This window comes from Calonectris borealis, chromosome 1, assembly GCF_964195595.1.
Source record: "Calonectris borealis chromosome 1, bCalBor7.hap1.2, whole genome shotgun sequence".
In the NCBI taxonomy this organism is placed as follows: Eukaryota; Metazoa; Chordata; class Aves; order Procellariiformes; family Procellariidae; genus Calonectris; species Calonectris borealis.
Window position 1 is genome coordinate 47,157,421 of NC_134312.1, and position 17,374 is coordinate 47,174,794.

The 17,374-nt window shown below is 35.6% G+C and overlaps 1 protein-coding gene across 1 annotated transcript in view; it reads left to right on the forward strand.

Annotated features, from left to right (window-relative positions):
* The window catches only part of LRRIQ1 (leucine rich repeats and IQ motif containing 1), a 115,680-nt gene that overhangs the window by 39,232 nt on the left and 59,074 nt on the right, over window positions 1-17,374 (forward strand). The window contains exons 17-18 of the mRNA XM_075150621.1: window positions 1,001-1,139; window positions 4,325-4,444. Coding sequence (XP_075006722.1) covers window positions 1,001-1,139; window positions 4,325-4,444 — 259 coding nt within the window. The remainder of the gene's footprint in view (window positions 1-1,000; window positions 1,140-4,324; window positions 4,445-17,374) is intronic.

Consider the following 17,374-nt stretch of genomic DNA (forward strand, 5'->3'; position numbering starts at 1 on the left):
TTTAGTTAATGAATTCTGTAAGTCTCTTGTTGGACAGTTCTCTTCGATGCAGAATACAAACCATTAGAGGGGTTTTTTTGTTTTGTTTTTTAACTCAGCTACTGCTTTTTATAGATGCAAAGCTTATAAATAAACCACATTTTGGGGTTGGTAAACTTAATAAACACAGTTTAGGAAAAAAAAATTCTGCCTTAACCTCTGAAGTGTGCTTTTTTGCTGAAAAGTACTCCTCTATTTAAATAGATGAGTTGCGCAAGGAAAGAAAATACATAAAGATTGGGGGAAATTTAGGTATCTTTTCTTAAACCCACTGTCCAATTGAAATGAGAATTTTGTGGAGAAAAGGATTCCAAGATAGTAAAGTCATAATGCAGAGCTGCCATTAAACTTTTTCTCCATCAGTATAAATTAATTGAACATATATTTAGAAAACTCAATCACTGAACAAATCTAAATAGTCTGTAATCAGTACTTGTTATAAAATGCACACATATAACCAGTGGTCAGTAGTGTTAAATTGAAGGGTAGAAGTAGGAAAAAGATGAAATTGCACTTTCTCAGTTTTTCCTGTCTGCTCCATTGGAGATATTTGTCTCATGCAGTTTTCAGCATTTAGCTCTCTTTAGTGTTATTTTTTCACATGGTCAGTGGAGATAAGCGGACCTCTCCAATAGTTTATTCAGTCATTTTTAAACCACTTCTGCTTCTAATCCTTCCTTTGAGGAGATTCTTCCTCTCCAGTGAATATACAGGGAACAGAGCCCAGCGGAGATTAGTCCTCTTACATAACTGGATTTCCAAAGTTATGTGATGTGAATATCCTTCAGTGTTTCTGAACATATATGTCACATCTGGATTGTAATTTCTTTACAGTTTAATGGCAGAGCCTTCCATTTGTCTGCATAGTGCTCTGATTTTATGGTTATAGTTTGGCAGCTATGATAATCCCGTTGTACTGGTGAGGCTATGTCATTCATAAAGGTATTTATTTCTCTACGAGGCTACATAAGGCAGCATCAGTGATCCAATCCCTTTGGCGGCAGTACCATGCCAGGAGGAAAACTGACTGCACCAAAACAGAGAATCATCAGTTTATAGAAGCTTTGAGACAGAAGCATGAAGCTGCCACACTAATCCAGGTTGGCTTATGGTATTCTCATTACTTATTTTGCACATTTAATAAGAAAAAAATCTTAATAGTTTTGTGTACTTGTCATCTTCTCTCTTATTTTTGTTTATGATTTTATTAATAGTTTCATAATTAAACATTTTTTGTTTTATTTAATCAGCATAACCTTGATGTTTCTAAAAGAGAGCCTTCTTTACAAAAAGTTTTATGGAAGCATAAAAATATTTTCCCTTTTTTCACCAAGTATTTCCCTGAATTAGTTTTGCTTGATTTAATTCTAATATTAGATTTAAGACATATTGTGCCCATGTTCTTACCAGGGTATGTCTATGCTATTAAACCAACAGATGCTGCGTAACTTGTACATCATGTCTGATATCTATACAACTAACTACTCTTCCCATCTCTTCTATCCTACCTATCCATCTCTTTCCTTCTCTGCCCATCTCCCAAAAACAGGACTGCCTCATCTATACTGCCATTGGGAACAGACCATGGCCTAGGCTGTCCTGTGGTAGATACTGAGCTAACAGTTAAACAAAATGGATTACTTTGTGCAAGAATTGAAGTCCATGCCTTGGCTCTGTTTAGTTTGCTAACCAGATATAGTATTTACCTGCCAAGTTGCCAGGGTTCATGGGTTTTCTTACATTTTTAAGCAAATAGACCCTGTATTGATTTCAGATTTCAAGTTCACTTAAAAACATTCAATATTGTAAGTCTTCTATAAAAATGTCAACAGTGCCAAAGTGATTTAGGAGCCTAAGTTCCATTTTCAGACCGAAAATCCAAGCAACTCATTAGTATCTATTCAACAAATGAGCAGTAGCAAAATGTTTAGTAAATGTGCATACTAAGAAACAGGACAAGTGCAGAATCATCAATCCTGTGATTCTACACAGGAAAAGTGCAGAATCATCAAGTGCAGTCAGTTATCTGGGAAATTGAGCTAAAATTTGTTTCTGGAGTGTAGTGTGTAACTAGTATATTAACAGTTGATCTTCATAAACTTATTTAACCATTTTTTAACTTGCTTACATATTTGGTCTCTACTATATATTAAAGCGATGAGTTTCACAAATGTATATAGTGATTAAAATGTGCTGCTTTTCTTTTGTGTCAGACCTGATAATTTCCAAAGTTAGTACGAAAATAAAGAGTCATTATTTATCTTGTGTGCATGTCGTGGTTTAACTCCAGCTGGCCACTGAGCACCATGCAGCTGCTCGCTCACCCCCGCCCCGGGTGGGATGGGGGAGAGAATCAGAAGGGTAAAAGTGAGAAGACTCGTGGGTTGAGATAAAGACAGTTTAATAGGGAAAGCAAAAGCCGTACACGCAAGCAAAGCAAAACAAGGAATTCATTCACTACTTCCCATCGGCAGGCAGGTGTTCAGCCATCCCCAGGAAAGCAGGGCTCCCTGACGCGTAACGGTTACTTGGGAAGACAAACGCCATCACTCCGAATGTCCCCCCCTCCTTCTTCTTCGCCCAGCCTTATATGCTGAGCATGACATCATATGGGATGGAATAGCCCATTGGCCAGCTGGACCAGCCGTCCCAGCCACACTCCCTCCCAGCCCCCCGTGCACCTGGCAGGGCATGGGAAGATGAAAAGTCCTTGACTAGGTAAACATTACTTAGCAACAACTAAAACATCAGTGTGTTATCAACACTATTCTCATACCTCATCCAAAACACAGCACTATACCAGTTAATAGGAAGAAAATCAACTCCATCCCAGCCGAAACCAGGACAGTGCATTTTATGGATTTTTAGATCTCTCTTATATCCATCCTTATATTCACTCTATATAAAAGTTTAGTCTATTTAGTCTCTTTTCACATTGCTCCTTTTTATCTTTTTGTCCCTCAGAACCTTTATGTCATTCTATTATAACTTTTTTTAAAGAAATGACTAGAACTGAATTCCAGAGGCAGATATATCACAAATTTGTACAGTAAGACAGTTTTCACCTTGTTTCTTAAAAACTACTAACATATAATTTTTCTTTTTAATCATGACTGAGCGCTGACCTGGTGCTTTCATAGATCTGTGTTAACAGCTGCCTTATAGTTTATCCTTCTGCATATACCATTAGGATTGCTTTTCTCCTTTGCATTTGTAAAAACTGATTGTGTTTGTTGAATGAAATATATTTGTCATTTGATCACTCAGTAATATCAGGATATTTTATCTGGTTGGTTATGAAGATCTATAGGAAAATAACAACAATGAAATTATAAGAAAGCAGTTCTAATAAATTTAATCATTTTTATAATAATCAGGAATTGTGTGTGTAAAAACAGTAACATTTTCAATAATTTATGCAGTTAGACAATCATTTCCTAAAAATTAATAAGCTAAATGTTGAACCAGAATATGAGATTTACTCTTCCTATTTTAATGTCTTCATTGCAAAGCCATTAAATGTGGATAACGCTACATCTTTCAGGACAGTGGAAATTTTTTGCATGGTGTTTTAAATGCTTAGGGCATCTTGAACTCTAATGATGTCAAATGCTGATTTGGGGGAAAATTGCTGTCCTGAATTTCGTTTTCTTAATTCCATCTATATAATTTGATCTCTTAAGTGTTTTCCTGGATCTGATTCTATGGCTTGGTATGTATTCCTAACACCCTTCCTCTTTTTCTAGCACTTATTTCCTAATGTGCTTCTTTTTCTTAGATATGATTATGCCTACTGGTAATATTTTTTTTAAATAAAGATCTTAGACAGTTAAGAAAGAGTAACTGACCTAGGTCAATTGCATGAGATGTCTCCAAGAATTGCTACTTGTAAACTATAAGACATTTAGTACAAGTGTATTTTTATTCTCAGTAATTTGAAAGTTGACACTCAGCTTTTTCTTATGTAGCCTTTCCTTTCAGTTTATAATAGTCCCTGAAGGAATTGTCAAATAATTAATTAGTTGACCCAGGTTTGTAGTTGAGGGAGTTTCAGGATTCCTTTCTGCTTACTTGTGGAGAGCCTCTTGAGTACTCTAAGCTTTAGACATATGCTGGCATTTAATTTGTCTTGTAGTTTTAAATGTCACATAAAGTTCAAAAAACAGATCATTGAGCTATTAACCAAGGCCCAAGATGTTTTATCTTCCTAATGGGATAACATAGAGAATCTGGATTTCGGTTTGATCTATGGCTTTGTATAACATGCTTTAAATTTTTTGTTTAGGCATTTTGGAAGGGTTTTGTTTTGCGAAAGAAACTGGCCAGTGCTCTTGCAGCTGTTAAAAGTGATGAAGTGGAGGATGACTATGAAGAAATAAATGTGGATGATTTCACGTTTTCTGAAGTAAGCACTGTCATTAGCATAAAAACTTCATGTAAAAAATAAATACTATTCTTCTTAAGTGATTGTGTAGTTGTTGGAAATAAAAGAAATTGAAAGGACTTCCAGGGCTAGAATTAACATGTTGGATGTCCAGAAATAAAGAAGCATTTGGTATATATATCTCATTTAAATGTATTTGTCATGGATTAATTGCTTCCTGCTCTTTGAGATGCTCTGGTAGTTACTGTGCTATTAATGTCACACTTACCGTAGAACCCCATATATTTCTACAGTTAAAGGACAATCAAATGAGAATAAGGAAACAGCTACTTTTGTTCTAAAATGTTTAGCTTTTTAGTATTTTAGTAACAGATTATAATGTCAACAATATTTGAGTGTATATTTTGTTCATTTTCGATAGAATGAGAACAATAATATAGCTGAAAATACAGAAGATATAGCTGGGATTCAGTGTTGCACTATTCCAGTAAAAAGAACACACCCCCAAAACAAGAGGTGAAGCAGGTTTATTAGCTCTTCTTTCGTCTTATAGGTAAAGTACTATAAAGATCACGAGTCTGAATACAGTAGTAAATTATGAAGAGAAGTATAGTTAAATCAGAAAAAAAACGCACTTAGAAGGTCTGTGATCCACAAAATCCAGAAATTATTACTAGTAATTTTTACAAGTTATGTAGAGTTAATAATGTCCTTTCAGTTTCAAAGGGTTGAAATTGGCTCAGAAGTTTTCATTCTAATTTATAAAAGCAGGTTCCAAAGGAATTTGAGGAATAACATCACATTCAAAATCAAATTTAGCGATAATTAAGTAAAAAATAAAAAATGTCTACAGGATCAATATTATCATTCAGTAAGCAAGTAAGAGAATCTTTAAACTGATCTTATTTTTTATAGCCTCAAAAGACACAGTCTACATGGGAAGTTCTAGACTTAGTATGCATAGTAAGGCAGCTGTTGATGACTTACTTATATATGTCTGGAGCACTGCTTTTTCTAGTTGTTCACATTCGTTGGCTGCTTTTTATTTTTTTTTAATGGTTTCAGGTAAAGCAAAGAAAACTGACAGCAATGTGGCCATTTGAGACCTAAGGGGATATGACCGAGGTTTTTTTTCATGAACCCTTGTCTCTGGCTGTGCTTATTCAGCTGCTGAATCTTTGCAAGAGCCATTTGTCAATATTCCACTGTAATTTTGCAAAGGAGATTGATGCGGTAGCCCTGCTACTGGCAGGATTAGATCCTATTTGTGATCACATGTTTGTATGGCTCATAGAGAGTTATGAAACCAAATACGTTGTAAGTTGAAGCAGTGCAGTTTACAGTTGATCAGTCTTCGGTCATCTGGGTATCAGCCTTCTTTTGCCACCCCCTTCCCTTTAGAAAATAGTTGGGCTTTGTATGAAATTATTACCAATGACTTGATGACTTGGAGTAATTTTATTTTTTTCTTCTCCCTTTCAGCAGCTATTTTAAGATACATTTTCAGAATTACTGTCTTATTGTAAGAGCATGTAAAATGTTTGAGGCAGGAGTCCCAGGCATCATTTGGTAGACAGGAAATGTGTGTGTGTAAACATAGAGATCTGGCTTAAATTTTAGGATTTTTTTCATTTTAATTTGAAATATATATACAAAAAAGAACAGTCTCATTAGTTGATGTTCTCTGATCCCTGGCTTCTTTCTAAAATAATAAAAAGCAGAAAGTTGAAGGATTTATTTCTTCACACAGGAAGGAAGTATCTGTTCATATATTAAAGAAGGAAAATATCCTGTTTTGAATTATTCAGCCAGTAGGCCAGTGTCTTATATACTGTAATTCAATTGAGCCGTTCTTGTTTCACTCTGTTCGGCCCAAATAATCCTGTGATTTTTTTTTTTTTTTAATTGCTAAACTGAAAACTACATGGGCAGTTTTCTGTCAGCAAGGCATTTGGACAGCATTTGGACAGATGCTCCTGAGGCCAGGGAGAAAAAAAAGGAGTGGGGAAGGCAGGAAAAAAAGGCCAGCTCATTTCAGAGAGGCTTGCACTGTATCACCCTCTGGTGTTGCCACACATTGCTTCCTTTTTTTTTCAAATTGTTATTGAGTTTGTTAGGAAAGAAGTAAAATGTGGTTTTAGGGAGCAATTCTCAGAGAAAATGTTTAGGTTCAGATCATGACAGGAGAACCATGAGCTGACATTTTAATTGGCAGAGCAGGCTCAGTGGCTGAACTAGGGACTGAAAAGTTACTCAAGCCCTTAGCATTTTATGATGAAAAATGTAAGAACATCTGTTTTCTACAGAGCAATGTATGTGATAAGTTTACAATGTATACGCCCATGAAGGATATACGTTGTTCACTGAGTGAGCATTTCAGTGTTCAAGACTGATGGCTGTAACTAGAATTATATCCTGCAATATTTGTCATTTTTCCTTTTTTTTCTTTTTTTCTTTTTTCTTCTTTTTTCTTTTTTTTTTTTCCTTTTTTTCCTTTCTTTTTTTTTCCCCCTTCTTTTTTTCAAGCACAATCTTGTCTGTGCTGAAGAGTTTGATTGTGAGAAATGCGTGGCTTAACTATAATGGGGCTACTGGAACTGGAGTGTGAACTAGTGATATATGATTCAGCCGTATCATGTTAACGGTATGCGATACCAAGGAAAACTTACTGCAAACTTGTATTAGTATTCTGCTAAAATTTCCATGATTCTTGCCTTACACTCTGTTCTGCCTAGCCCAGACTAGCTATGCTCAGCACTAGGTTGCCTGGTTCTGTGCGTCTTTAACTGTTCCGTTCTCTGCAGTTGGGCGATACCAAACCACATGGACTTTCTACTTCTGCAGAAACAAGCAGCAGAAGCTTGGAACAGCCTATACTTCCTATTCCCTCCTTTCTGGCCTCAGTGTTTTATAGCAAAGTGCTGAAGCAGAGCCAAATAATGACACATGGTATCAGTGGCTATCTGTTGGGCCTCTAACAAGTGTGTAGGGAGGAGTACATATTGCTGGGCTAAGAGATCCCATATGCTAGGGTGTGAAGGAAGAGAAAAATATCTGGACACCATTTTGTACTGCAGATTTCACTGTTGGATAGGGTGAATGAAATGAGAGAGAAGGGCAGAAAAAACTTTCCTTGTTGCAAACCAATAAAAATGTACTAAATCTAGTCCAAAAGTTTTTGGAATGGTCCACTATTTTGTGGTATAGTCATTGTTTGGGTTTTTTTATACCAGTTTTATGTAGATTTCAGTCATAATGATTTTATTCAGTATTATCTAACATTCTACAAAATCACTAGTGTGCAAGCACCTATTTAAACCATTTGCAAATATCACAATGCAATAAGTCATTAGGCACCAGTCTTCATTAAACTCAAGTGTACCCAGTGCTCTGTGGAAGGTGAGGCTGTGAAACAGCATGGGGAAAACTCTAGTCTTTGCCAAAGATCTTCTGTTTACTTCATTTATGCACATTGAGCAGTGGCATATTTTTAGTACAAGTTTGGCACCATATCACGTGAAAACTGGATTGCATGTGATTGAACTGGTGGAAGGGCCTTTATCTTGCTCACAATAGCATGAATAGTAATCATTTCACCTGAACAATTACTGGTATCTTCTTGTATTCGTATCAGCTCCCACACGTTGCCAAAGACATTCAGAGGCAACTGATAGTGTCTGATAGTGCAAAAGTAGTTTTTTGTGTCTGTTGTATTGTGCAATGTCAAACAGGCTATCCCAGATGAGATGAAAGATCTGGCCAACAGATGTCTCAGAAAGTATGAGCCTCGTATTTAGTGATATTTTCATGTCTTTCATGTGGACTTTAGAGAATTCCAGTCTATGTGCTCCAGAAAGCTGATCTTAAGGCAACCTTTCATCAGCAGTCCATCCATGTAGCAAATGATCTACAAGGCAGAGCTCACTTCACCTCTGGTGGACAAAATCTGACAACACATTTGCTTGATGCAGCTCTTACTTTCTGTACCATGTAACCGTCAGCATTGTTGTTTTCTTGATGAGAATATGATGTGAGCCAAATGCAAAATGGCTGAACTTGCCAGAAAGCTGAACCAATTGAATATGATCAGTTATAAGACAATTCTTTACTCAGAACAGTGTCCATTGAATATATTACTGTTTTGCTACACTGAGTCAGCATATGTACATATGTCTTATTCTCAGCAATGTAAGTACCAATATTGATGGTTACATGGCACCGGAAGTACTGTATTTTTCAAAACTTCATTTTTTGAACTTAGTTTAAATCAGGGCTATCTAGTCATACTTTTTCAAAGAGAAAGTAACTTTGTAAGTTGCAACCAAGCTAAAAAGAAATCCATCACTGCTTCCGTCATCAAAGGGAATAAATCTGTTGCCCTGAGACAAAGTGTTGTTCTGCTTCTGAGCTTGATTATATAGAATTTTAAAATCCTGGTCTTTTTGACAGCTTTTGAAATTATTGACCAGGAGTTTCCTTCACATTTTTTTACATATCCACACTCAGACACATAGCCGTTCCCATTTTTTTGCTTGCCTTCCATGGCAGCTAGGTAGCAGTTTTCTTTTTCTTTTTTCTTTGGGGGGTGGGGGAAGACTGAAAACTACCTCAATGTGCTGACTTTTGAAAAGTAAACGGCAATTAGAACAACAATGTCTTTACATCTCCCATCTTTAGTATTCTTATCACATGTCCAAACTAGACACATACAATGTGTTTTGTTTTCTTTTCAGATAATCCTTCATGATGTGGTTTGTCTCAGGCTGTGAGCTTATGATTGTGTGCTTGTGACAGTGATTGCTGTTTTCTGTCTAGTGCCAGGAAATTAGTGTAGCCTATGGATTAGAAGGTCCCCATAACATTTCTTGTGTCTTGTCACTCTTACACATGTCTAGCTCTTGTAATTGCTTATAAACATCAGATCAGAATCCAGCCTTTCTGTATTGTATACTGCAAAGAATATGATCCTTTTTTCATCAAATTTCTTATAAAGTTACAGTGTTGTAGAAAAGTAAAAAAAAATGTTATGATGAAAATTTCATTAGATCCATCATCCTCTTTTAAAAAGGAGGGGAAAAATTCTCCTAGGTAACATATTGGAAGATCAATTTTTTCAATGAGTGTGTATCAACAATCTCTTGATATGATCCTGCTTCTTCAGCTGCTATGTTAATGAATCACATACCATTCTCAGTCTGTGGCATCACCAGATACATAAAGCCTCTTTTCTACCTCTTTCAGCAATGACGCTTATCTAAAATGCTGAAATCTTGTTTTCTAGTTATCTGATAGATATCCTGTCCTTGGAAGTAAGTTGTTTCAGTCAGTATCTGATAAAATAAACACAAACACAGCTATTGGGAGTTGTGGCCGTTACTAACACCCCAGCTTCACAGCTCATGCAGAATGTGCTCTGATTGCTTTCTGGCCTTCCACCATGAGATCTCAGTTCTTAATACTACCTGAAATGCTTTTAATTTTTAAACAGAAACTATCTTCACAGCTTGTCTCTATCTAATTCTTGGTTAAATAGCCAGATTCAAACAAATTCTTTCCAAAGGAAAGCCCACTAATGATGCATGATAATAAAGATATCATTTGGAACCTGTATTTAGCCAAATGGTATAGTATTTTTCTAAATTATATTTAGCTTGTATGACATATCAAAGTATAGTGATGTCATTAATTATACTTCCTATACTTCTTATTTCTCTAAAGACAAAGTCAAGCATCAGAATTGAATAAACAGGCCAAGCAATGGAAAAATGTATAAAATTGAAAAAAGTCGTAGTTCTGTGGAGTTTTAGACTCATTACTGTAGCCTCAAAGGAAAATCGTTCTAAGCCAAATGCATCATTGTAAATGGAAGTAATAACAGAGCCATCAGTTGTTCTCAGTGAGTACATTTGCACCTGGAGTCTCTTGAAAGCTGAGCTAAGGATCTCAAATCATTGAATATAACATGCCTAAGTTCTTTAATTTTTGTGTAATGTTAAAACTGACATTTTAGCATAGCTATAGATCGTGTTTAAAGGATCTAGTTAAATGGCTGATATTTAGCATGCCCACATACGTTGATTTCCATTGAAAAAGATTTTTTAGTAGTGCCTATTTAAAAATTTCAGGAGCTCTCCTAACTGACTTGTCTGTGCTCTGTGAAAGAGGCTGTTCATGCAGCCAATATTGTAATTGAATTAAATAGCAGTACTTTTGGAGGAACCAATGAGGAAGGTGAGATGTCAGCTTCCTTCCTCCTCTACACTTAAATCCATACATGTCTCATTTCCTGGAGCTTGAAGTCCTTTTAGTTTAGAACATAGCAGATGTTATCCAACCACAGCACAGCTTAACTCACCTGAACATATACAAGTCCCAGGGAACAGATGGGATGCTTTCAAGGGGGTTGAACAAACTGCCTGATGTCATTTTGAGGTCACACTCTATCATCTTTGAAAGGTCATGACAACTGGGGGAGGTTACTGGTGACTGGAAAAGGGCAGACATCACACCCATCTTCAAGGAAGGCAAGAAAGATCCGGGGAACTAGAGGCCAATCAACCTTCTCTCAGTTCCTGGGAAGGTTGTGGAGCAAATCCTCTCAGAAGCCATTTCTAAACTCATGGAAGAAGGTGATTGGGAGCAGCCTGCATGGGTTTACCAAGGGCTGATCAACTTAATTGCTTTCTATCACAAAATTACTGGCACTATGAATAAGGGGAGGGCAATGCATATTGCATGCCTTTATTTTAGCAAGGCCATTGACAGCCTTCCACAGTCTTATTCTCAAAATTTGTTGAGGTATGGGCTGGACAAGTAGACCATAAGTTGAGTGGCAAATTGACTGGACTGCCAGGCTCAAATAGTTGTGTTCTGTGGTGCAAAATCCAACTTGTGGGCAGTAATTAATGGAGCCCATCATGGATGGTAGGGGGACCAAAATAGTTAATATTTTAATTAACAACCTGTATGATGGAACAGAGTGCAATCTCAGCAAGTGTGCAGATGACTACATAATACCAAACTGGGGGCAGCGGTCGGTATGCTGGAGGATGTTCTTTAGAGCAGCCTGCACAGGCTAGATAAACAGGCTAACCAGAGCCTCATGATGTTCAACAAAAGCAAGTGCAAAGTCCGATACGTGGACTAGAGTCACCCCATGCAACACTGTTGGCTAGGGACTGACTGTCTAGGAAGCAGCACCACAGAAAAGGATCTAGGGTCCTAATGGACTTTCTTCGCCATGCAATTCTTGAGTTTCTGATAGTAGAAACGGAGAAGAGGAAAAAAAACCCCATACCCTATAACACAATCTTAATTTAGCTAAAAACTATTTATGTCTAGTTTGTCCTTGAATGGAGTGGGCTAAGGAATCCTAAATGCTAAATACTGTTAAAACCATCTCCTGGTTCTCGATCTAGTCATTTTGTTTGTATGGAAAATACTGTAAAATTTTATTTTTATATGGAAATAGCAGTAGCTATTGATCATTTCACAAATTTGAGTTTACAACAGGAAAACATCCCAAAGAATCAGCTCCTGAAGCTCTTGAATTTCCCAGAGAGTATCAGTGCAGGTCCCAAAAGATTTAAGGGGTTGAGACTACAGTTGTGAATCAACAAATTTCAACTTGCAGATTCATGTGTGCATAATTTATTTCAAATAGAAGAGTTAGTGCTAGGGACATATCAGGAGGACAATATAAGTAAAGCTGAGAGATGATTAAGACATATCTTCTTTAGAATTAAGCATTTTTAGTGTAATTAGAGATTTGTTATCATCAGTTTCAAAAAATATATGCTTACAACTTAGTCCTTCTTTGCTCTTTATCTTCCAAATACTTTTATGTTCTTGTTTCTGAAATAGGGACTTTCAAACAAAAAGGCAAGGTTGTCTTGAAAGTGAATCAAATTTCTCATGTGACATGAACTTTGAAACATATTAAAGGTTAGATGACTATAAACTTCTGAGTAGTCTATTTTTCATAACCCTGTGCTTCTGCCTAACTTCCCTTCCTGTAAGCTGCAAGTACAGCTATCTTTTCTATGGTGTTTTTAGTATTTATTCCCCAAACGTTATAGAATGTTTTGGGTTATCTTCGTTCAAAATTGTGTATTCTCTGAATGTACAGTATTTAAGGGGTAGGGATGGCTGTCTTGTTTGTTGGGTTTTTTAATTCATTGCCCCTTGAAAGTTTTGTTTGTTTGTTTCCACACAGGTAGAAGGACTTGGAAAAAGGCTTATAGGGACATACCAGCTGAAGTTTGTGTAGCGTGGCAGAGTCAGAGAGGGGAAGACCTGAAGATTCTTGTCATTTTAATGGGGAAAGACTGCATCTGGGGTCTTAGAGCCATTTGAGGAGTGGCCTGAATGTGCCAGGAGCCCCGTGTTTATTGATGTGGGTGGGGGTATACATCTCAAAAGATTTTTGAAGCAAACATTTCTGATGCTTACTTGAACCATGTCTAACCTCTGAAGCTGAGGTTACCATTTACCCATCTGTATTTTTTATTCCTGTATTCAAAAAAAAAACATGTAGGATCCGGAGCTTCCTTTGAACAGTTAATTTTAAGACAAAAATGCATTTCTAGAAAAGTTTGGGTCATGTAGGTCATGAATGACTGACATGAACTACAATAAGATTCAGACTTTCAGAGAGTTAATTATGTATATATACATTCAACCTTTTTTGTGAATGAGAACTTTTAGGGTCCCTGAAATTTTCATTATTCATTTACTTTTGTATATTCCGAAATAAATTATTTCCATAGTTTTAGTCATATGAATTTAGAGAAATCATATAGGTACTTATATTAAATATAAATACATATATATATATATGTTTTAGAATTTCAGAGAACAGTTAGTTTTCTGAGCTTATTAAACAGTTTGGAAAAATGACATTTGGAAAAGACATTCACCAATAAAATTTTCTTGAATGTTTTCCTTAACAGAATGTTGTGACTTTTCTAGTAATTGTCAATATATTGTTCTTATAAATGGACAACTACACAACTATGGTTGTCCTCTAATTTTCCTACACGAATGTACTCTAATAATTAGCCAGCTTTCATAAGCCTTTAAAATCTCTTGGGGTCAATTAATCGTTGTGATGTTTCTCTGGAACCCATATGATACTCACTACTTTTTTTGGCTTGAAATGTTGTTTGGGTTTAGCAATTGTAAAAATGCAGCCATGCCCAGCTTTTCTTCCTAATTCTCTTGTTTTATATAAAGACAGGGTTGAAAAAGAAGCATTGCCAAAGGTTAAAATAACCTTTATTAGGGTGCTAACCTATTTATCTTCACCACAAAAAATATGTGAAAAAGCATGAAAGACAAATCCAGAGAAAAAGGCTATTTTTCCTACTGCTTGCAGTTCAGAGATCTGTTTTCTATAAAATGTATATCCACCAAACTACTTAAAAAGAAGTCTGTATACAATTTTTTGTAAAATTGGTCAAATCAATACATTTACATATAGTTTTAAAATGACAGAATTTAGACTGTATTTTTGTGGTATTGGAAATGGAATAATAATGCAATTAATAGATGATTCAGTTAAGGATGTTCGTATTTGATACTGTCTTAGTTTTGGAATTTTTTTAGAAAGTCTGGCTCTGAATTGATATTCAACTTCCTAACATTGAACTAAGCTTTACACATGAACTTGAGTTTCTCGGAAAAGCTAGCCCATAGAGTAATCTGATTCCTAAAAAGGCTGGATGAAAGAAAAGGCTAAATACACAAAAATATTCAGATCTTTAATTTCAAAAGAAGTTTTCAATCACAGTCTATCAACAATATGTAAATTAGCATAGAAAAGTGATCTAGTCCTTCTGTATCAACTATAAGAGTTAAAAATTTGTGATTTCTTAAGCAGTTTGTCAAAACTTACTTATGCTTTTAGAGAAGAAATTTCTAGCAAAGAATACTTAGGCCTTGGCAGAAATGAAGTTAGTTTAAAAAGAAATGAAAGATGTTGTCCTGGAGTAGCATGATATTTGAATGAAATATACACCACAGGGTGAAATATGTTTTCCAGTAATCAAAAGAGAAAGTTACAGCTTTCTGCCAGATGAAAGACAGTACAGTATGGCTGGCTGTGGTATGCCCTTTTCTATTGTGAGTATCCACAGGGTTAAACTTCAGCATATGATCCTTCTCCCTGACCACTCCCCTTCCCATTCTCTGAGCAATTATTTAACCTACAGGATGTTTAACACTAGGAAAAGTAGTTCTTCATGTGGCATGTATTGCCCAAAAAGAAATTTTGTCAGCTTATTTGAAATAGTCATAGAACACTGTTGAATGTTCTGCCTTGGATTAAAGTACTGTCTTTCACTTGTCTTTTTGTTTTAACTTTTTGTTTTATTTTCTTGGAGTGAACTAGACTTTAACTGCACTATTCAAAACTAAAAAGTAGGAAAGTAGAAATCAAGGACTTCACCACCCTAAAGAACTTTATTTGAACGTGCATTCTATAGAGAAAACTAGTGGAAAGATTCATTCTGATTTATTTATTTATCTACTCTTATTACATATTATTCTTATTAAAAATGAATTGGAATATAGAGAGGGCAGATGCTTTGTAAAATCTGCTTGAAAAAGGGCCATTTTGACTGAGAATGACACTAATGGCCTACCTCACTGAGGGGAACAGAAGTCTAGAAAAACAGGTTAGACACAACCAGGCAGGTGAACTGGAGGGTTAATCTTTTTTAAAAGCAAGGAATTCCACTATTCACACTATTTCTGTGAAATGGTAAAGCGGAATTATTTTTTTTTTAATAAAAGATGCTTTTTTTCCCCCTCCCATTCCTCCTGTTGTAATGCTCAGGGGCCAGTCATGGCTCTGAGTTGAGAGTGAGTTTTAGGTATTAATTTTCTTCTGCTTGTTTATATTCTGTTGGATAATTTTCCTATTTTTATCTTAAGATACCATATAAATAAAAGCACTACATAAATATCAATAGAACAGTTTTTCTGGCAAAACCATTGCTGTCCTGCAAACAGTGAGTGAGTCAATGAGGAAATAAAAAAGAAAGGAGAGAGGTATAAAGAGCTAGTTCTCTCTAATATTCAAAAATAGTTTCACGGTTTTGTAAGATGATGATTCACCTTGTGATTCTGAGGTCCACCATGTTTGGAAACCTGGGGTAGCTTCAGCTCCCATGGCAGCCAACATGTTGGCCTTTCAGAGTTAAGCTACACCACTTCAGCAGTTACATGCTCTGAGCTATGTAAATGATTTGCATTCTTTCTGGATCGACATAGAGATGACCTTGCAAACACTCTGACTATATGGTTATATTTCTCATAAGAAGTTAGATTACTGTTTTAAGTTGAGGAATCTTTTCCTAGATGTTAGCAGAAAGTCCTTAAACCACCAATTTCCAAGGTCTGAACGGGAAGGATTGTCCTCAACATGTCCAGCTTCTTTCATTCTTCCCATAAGCATATGTTACTGAACTCTTCTGGAAGCAGAGTACTGATGTAGATAGATATTTGGTCTGACCCAGAACAGAGTTGTTATATATCAAATGCTGGCCTTTCTTTTCAGCCTGTATTGTTAATGCCTTCTTGCATCCTCTGCTTCTAACCATAGTACAGTTTGGGGGATTGGTTTGGTTTTTATTATACTCTTGTGATCCTCCTCAATCTAAGAGAGATGAAAGGCAATATGTGATAGCATTATTCACAGTTTGGACTGTTACTTCTAGAAGTGCTTTAAAGTTGAGTGTAGGTTTGGCACTGTGTCCTGTGAGCTATTTTTTGTTCCTGGATTAAATAAGACTCAGAACAGCCCAAATTACATGTATAGTCATTATAAAAGATTATGTAGCTCCAGAATGTAACCCAGAGTGTATAAAAGATGCCTAGAATTAGATTGTGTAAGTAACATTTGCACTAAAACTCTGCTTTTCAGTAGCTCATTCAGTCCCCGTTAAACTTAGTAGAACCATTCTCACTGACTTTGGTGGTTGTAGGATTGGATACTGTTTCCGAGACCACATAAGTTTAATGTTTGTGGGTAAATAGTCATTACATTTTGCAAAGGAAGGGATAGAATAAATATTTGAAAAATGAATGAATAACAAAATGAAAAAGGTTGTATATAATATGCCGTGAAATTCTCCAGAGTTCATTAATGAGCTGCAAAATCAAAGGGGAGAAAAAAACCTGTAGGATTAGACTCTCAAAGGGTAAAAAATGCATTGTGAATCAGAATAGAAAGAAGTTCATGATCCTAATGGATAAATGGAAATAGCTAATGGAAGTTTTATTATTAAAATTCAGAAAAAAAAACCCAAAACCAAATATATTCACACCTTCTTCTTGTTGAAGAATGATATCAGGGATAATTGTATTGTGTTTAATAGCAAATTTGGTGGTCTGTATTCTTTCTGTTTCTTGGAAGAATCTTGTTTGTGTCCTCAGCAGGAGCTAAATGAAAACTAACATAAAGTCTAGCAAAAAAAAAAAAAAAAAAAAAAAGAAACCCGTGAAAAATTTCCCAAATATTAAAAATGTGTTTCAAATAAGTCCAAATAAAGTTAAAATGAATTTATTTCTGTGAAGTTTTAACAAAAATTTAGAAAGGTCTATGTATGTTTTGTGTGCTTGTGAAAATTGAAACTTTTTTAAAGTAATCAATACAGTCTTTGATTTGAAACAAACACTGGAAATAGAGTATGGAGGATACAGAAGTGTAAAAGATATTTTCAGATAAACTAAAATGTGTTAAATCAACTGTATGTGATTTACACATATGTGTAAAGCTATGTTATATACCTCAGTATTTGTGAAATCAATTCCTTAATTTGGCTTTAGAAATAAACATAAGTAGAGTATGCCTATGACTGTTTTTGTAGACCATGCAATCAAACATTATCATTTTATTTGTTTTGTACTTCATCTCAAATTGCTTTTTTTTTCTCTTAGTGGACAATG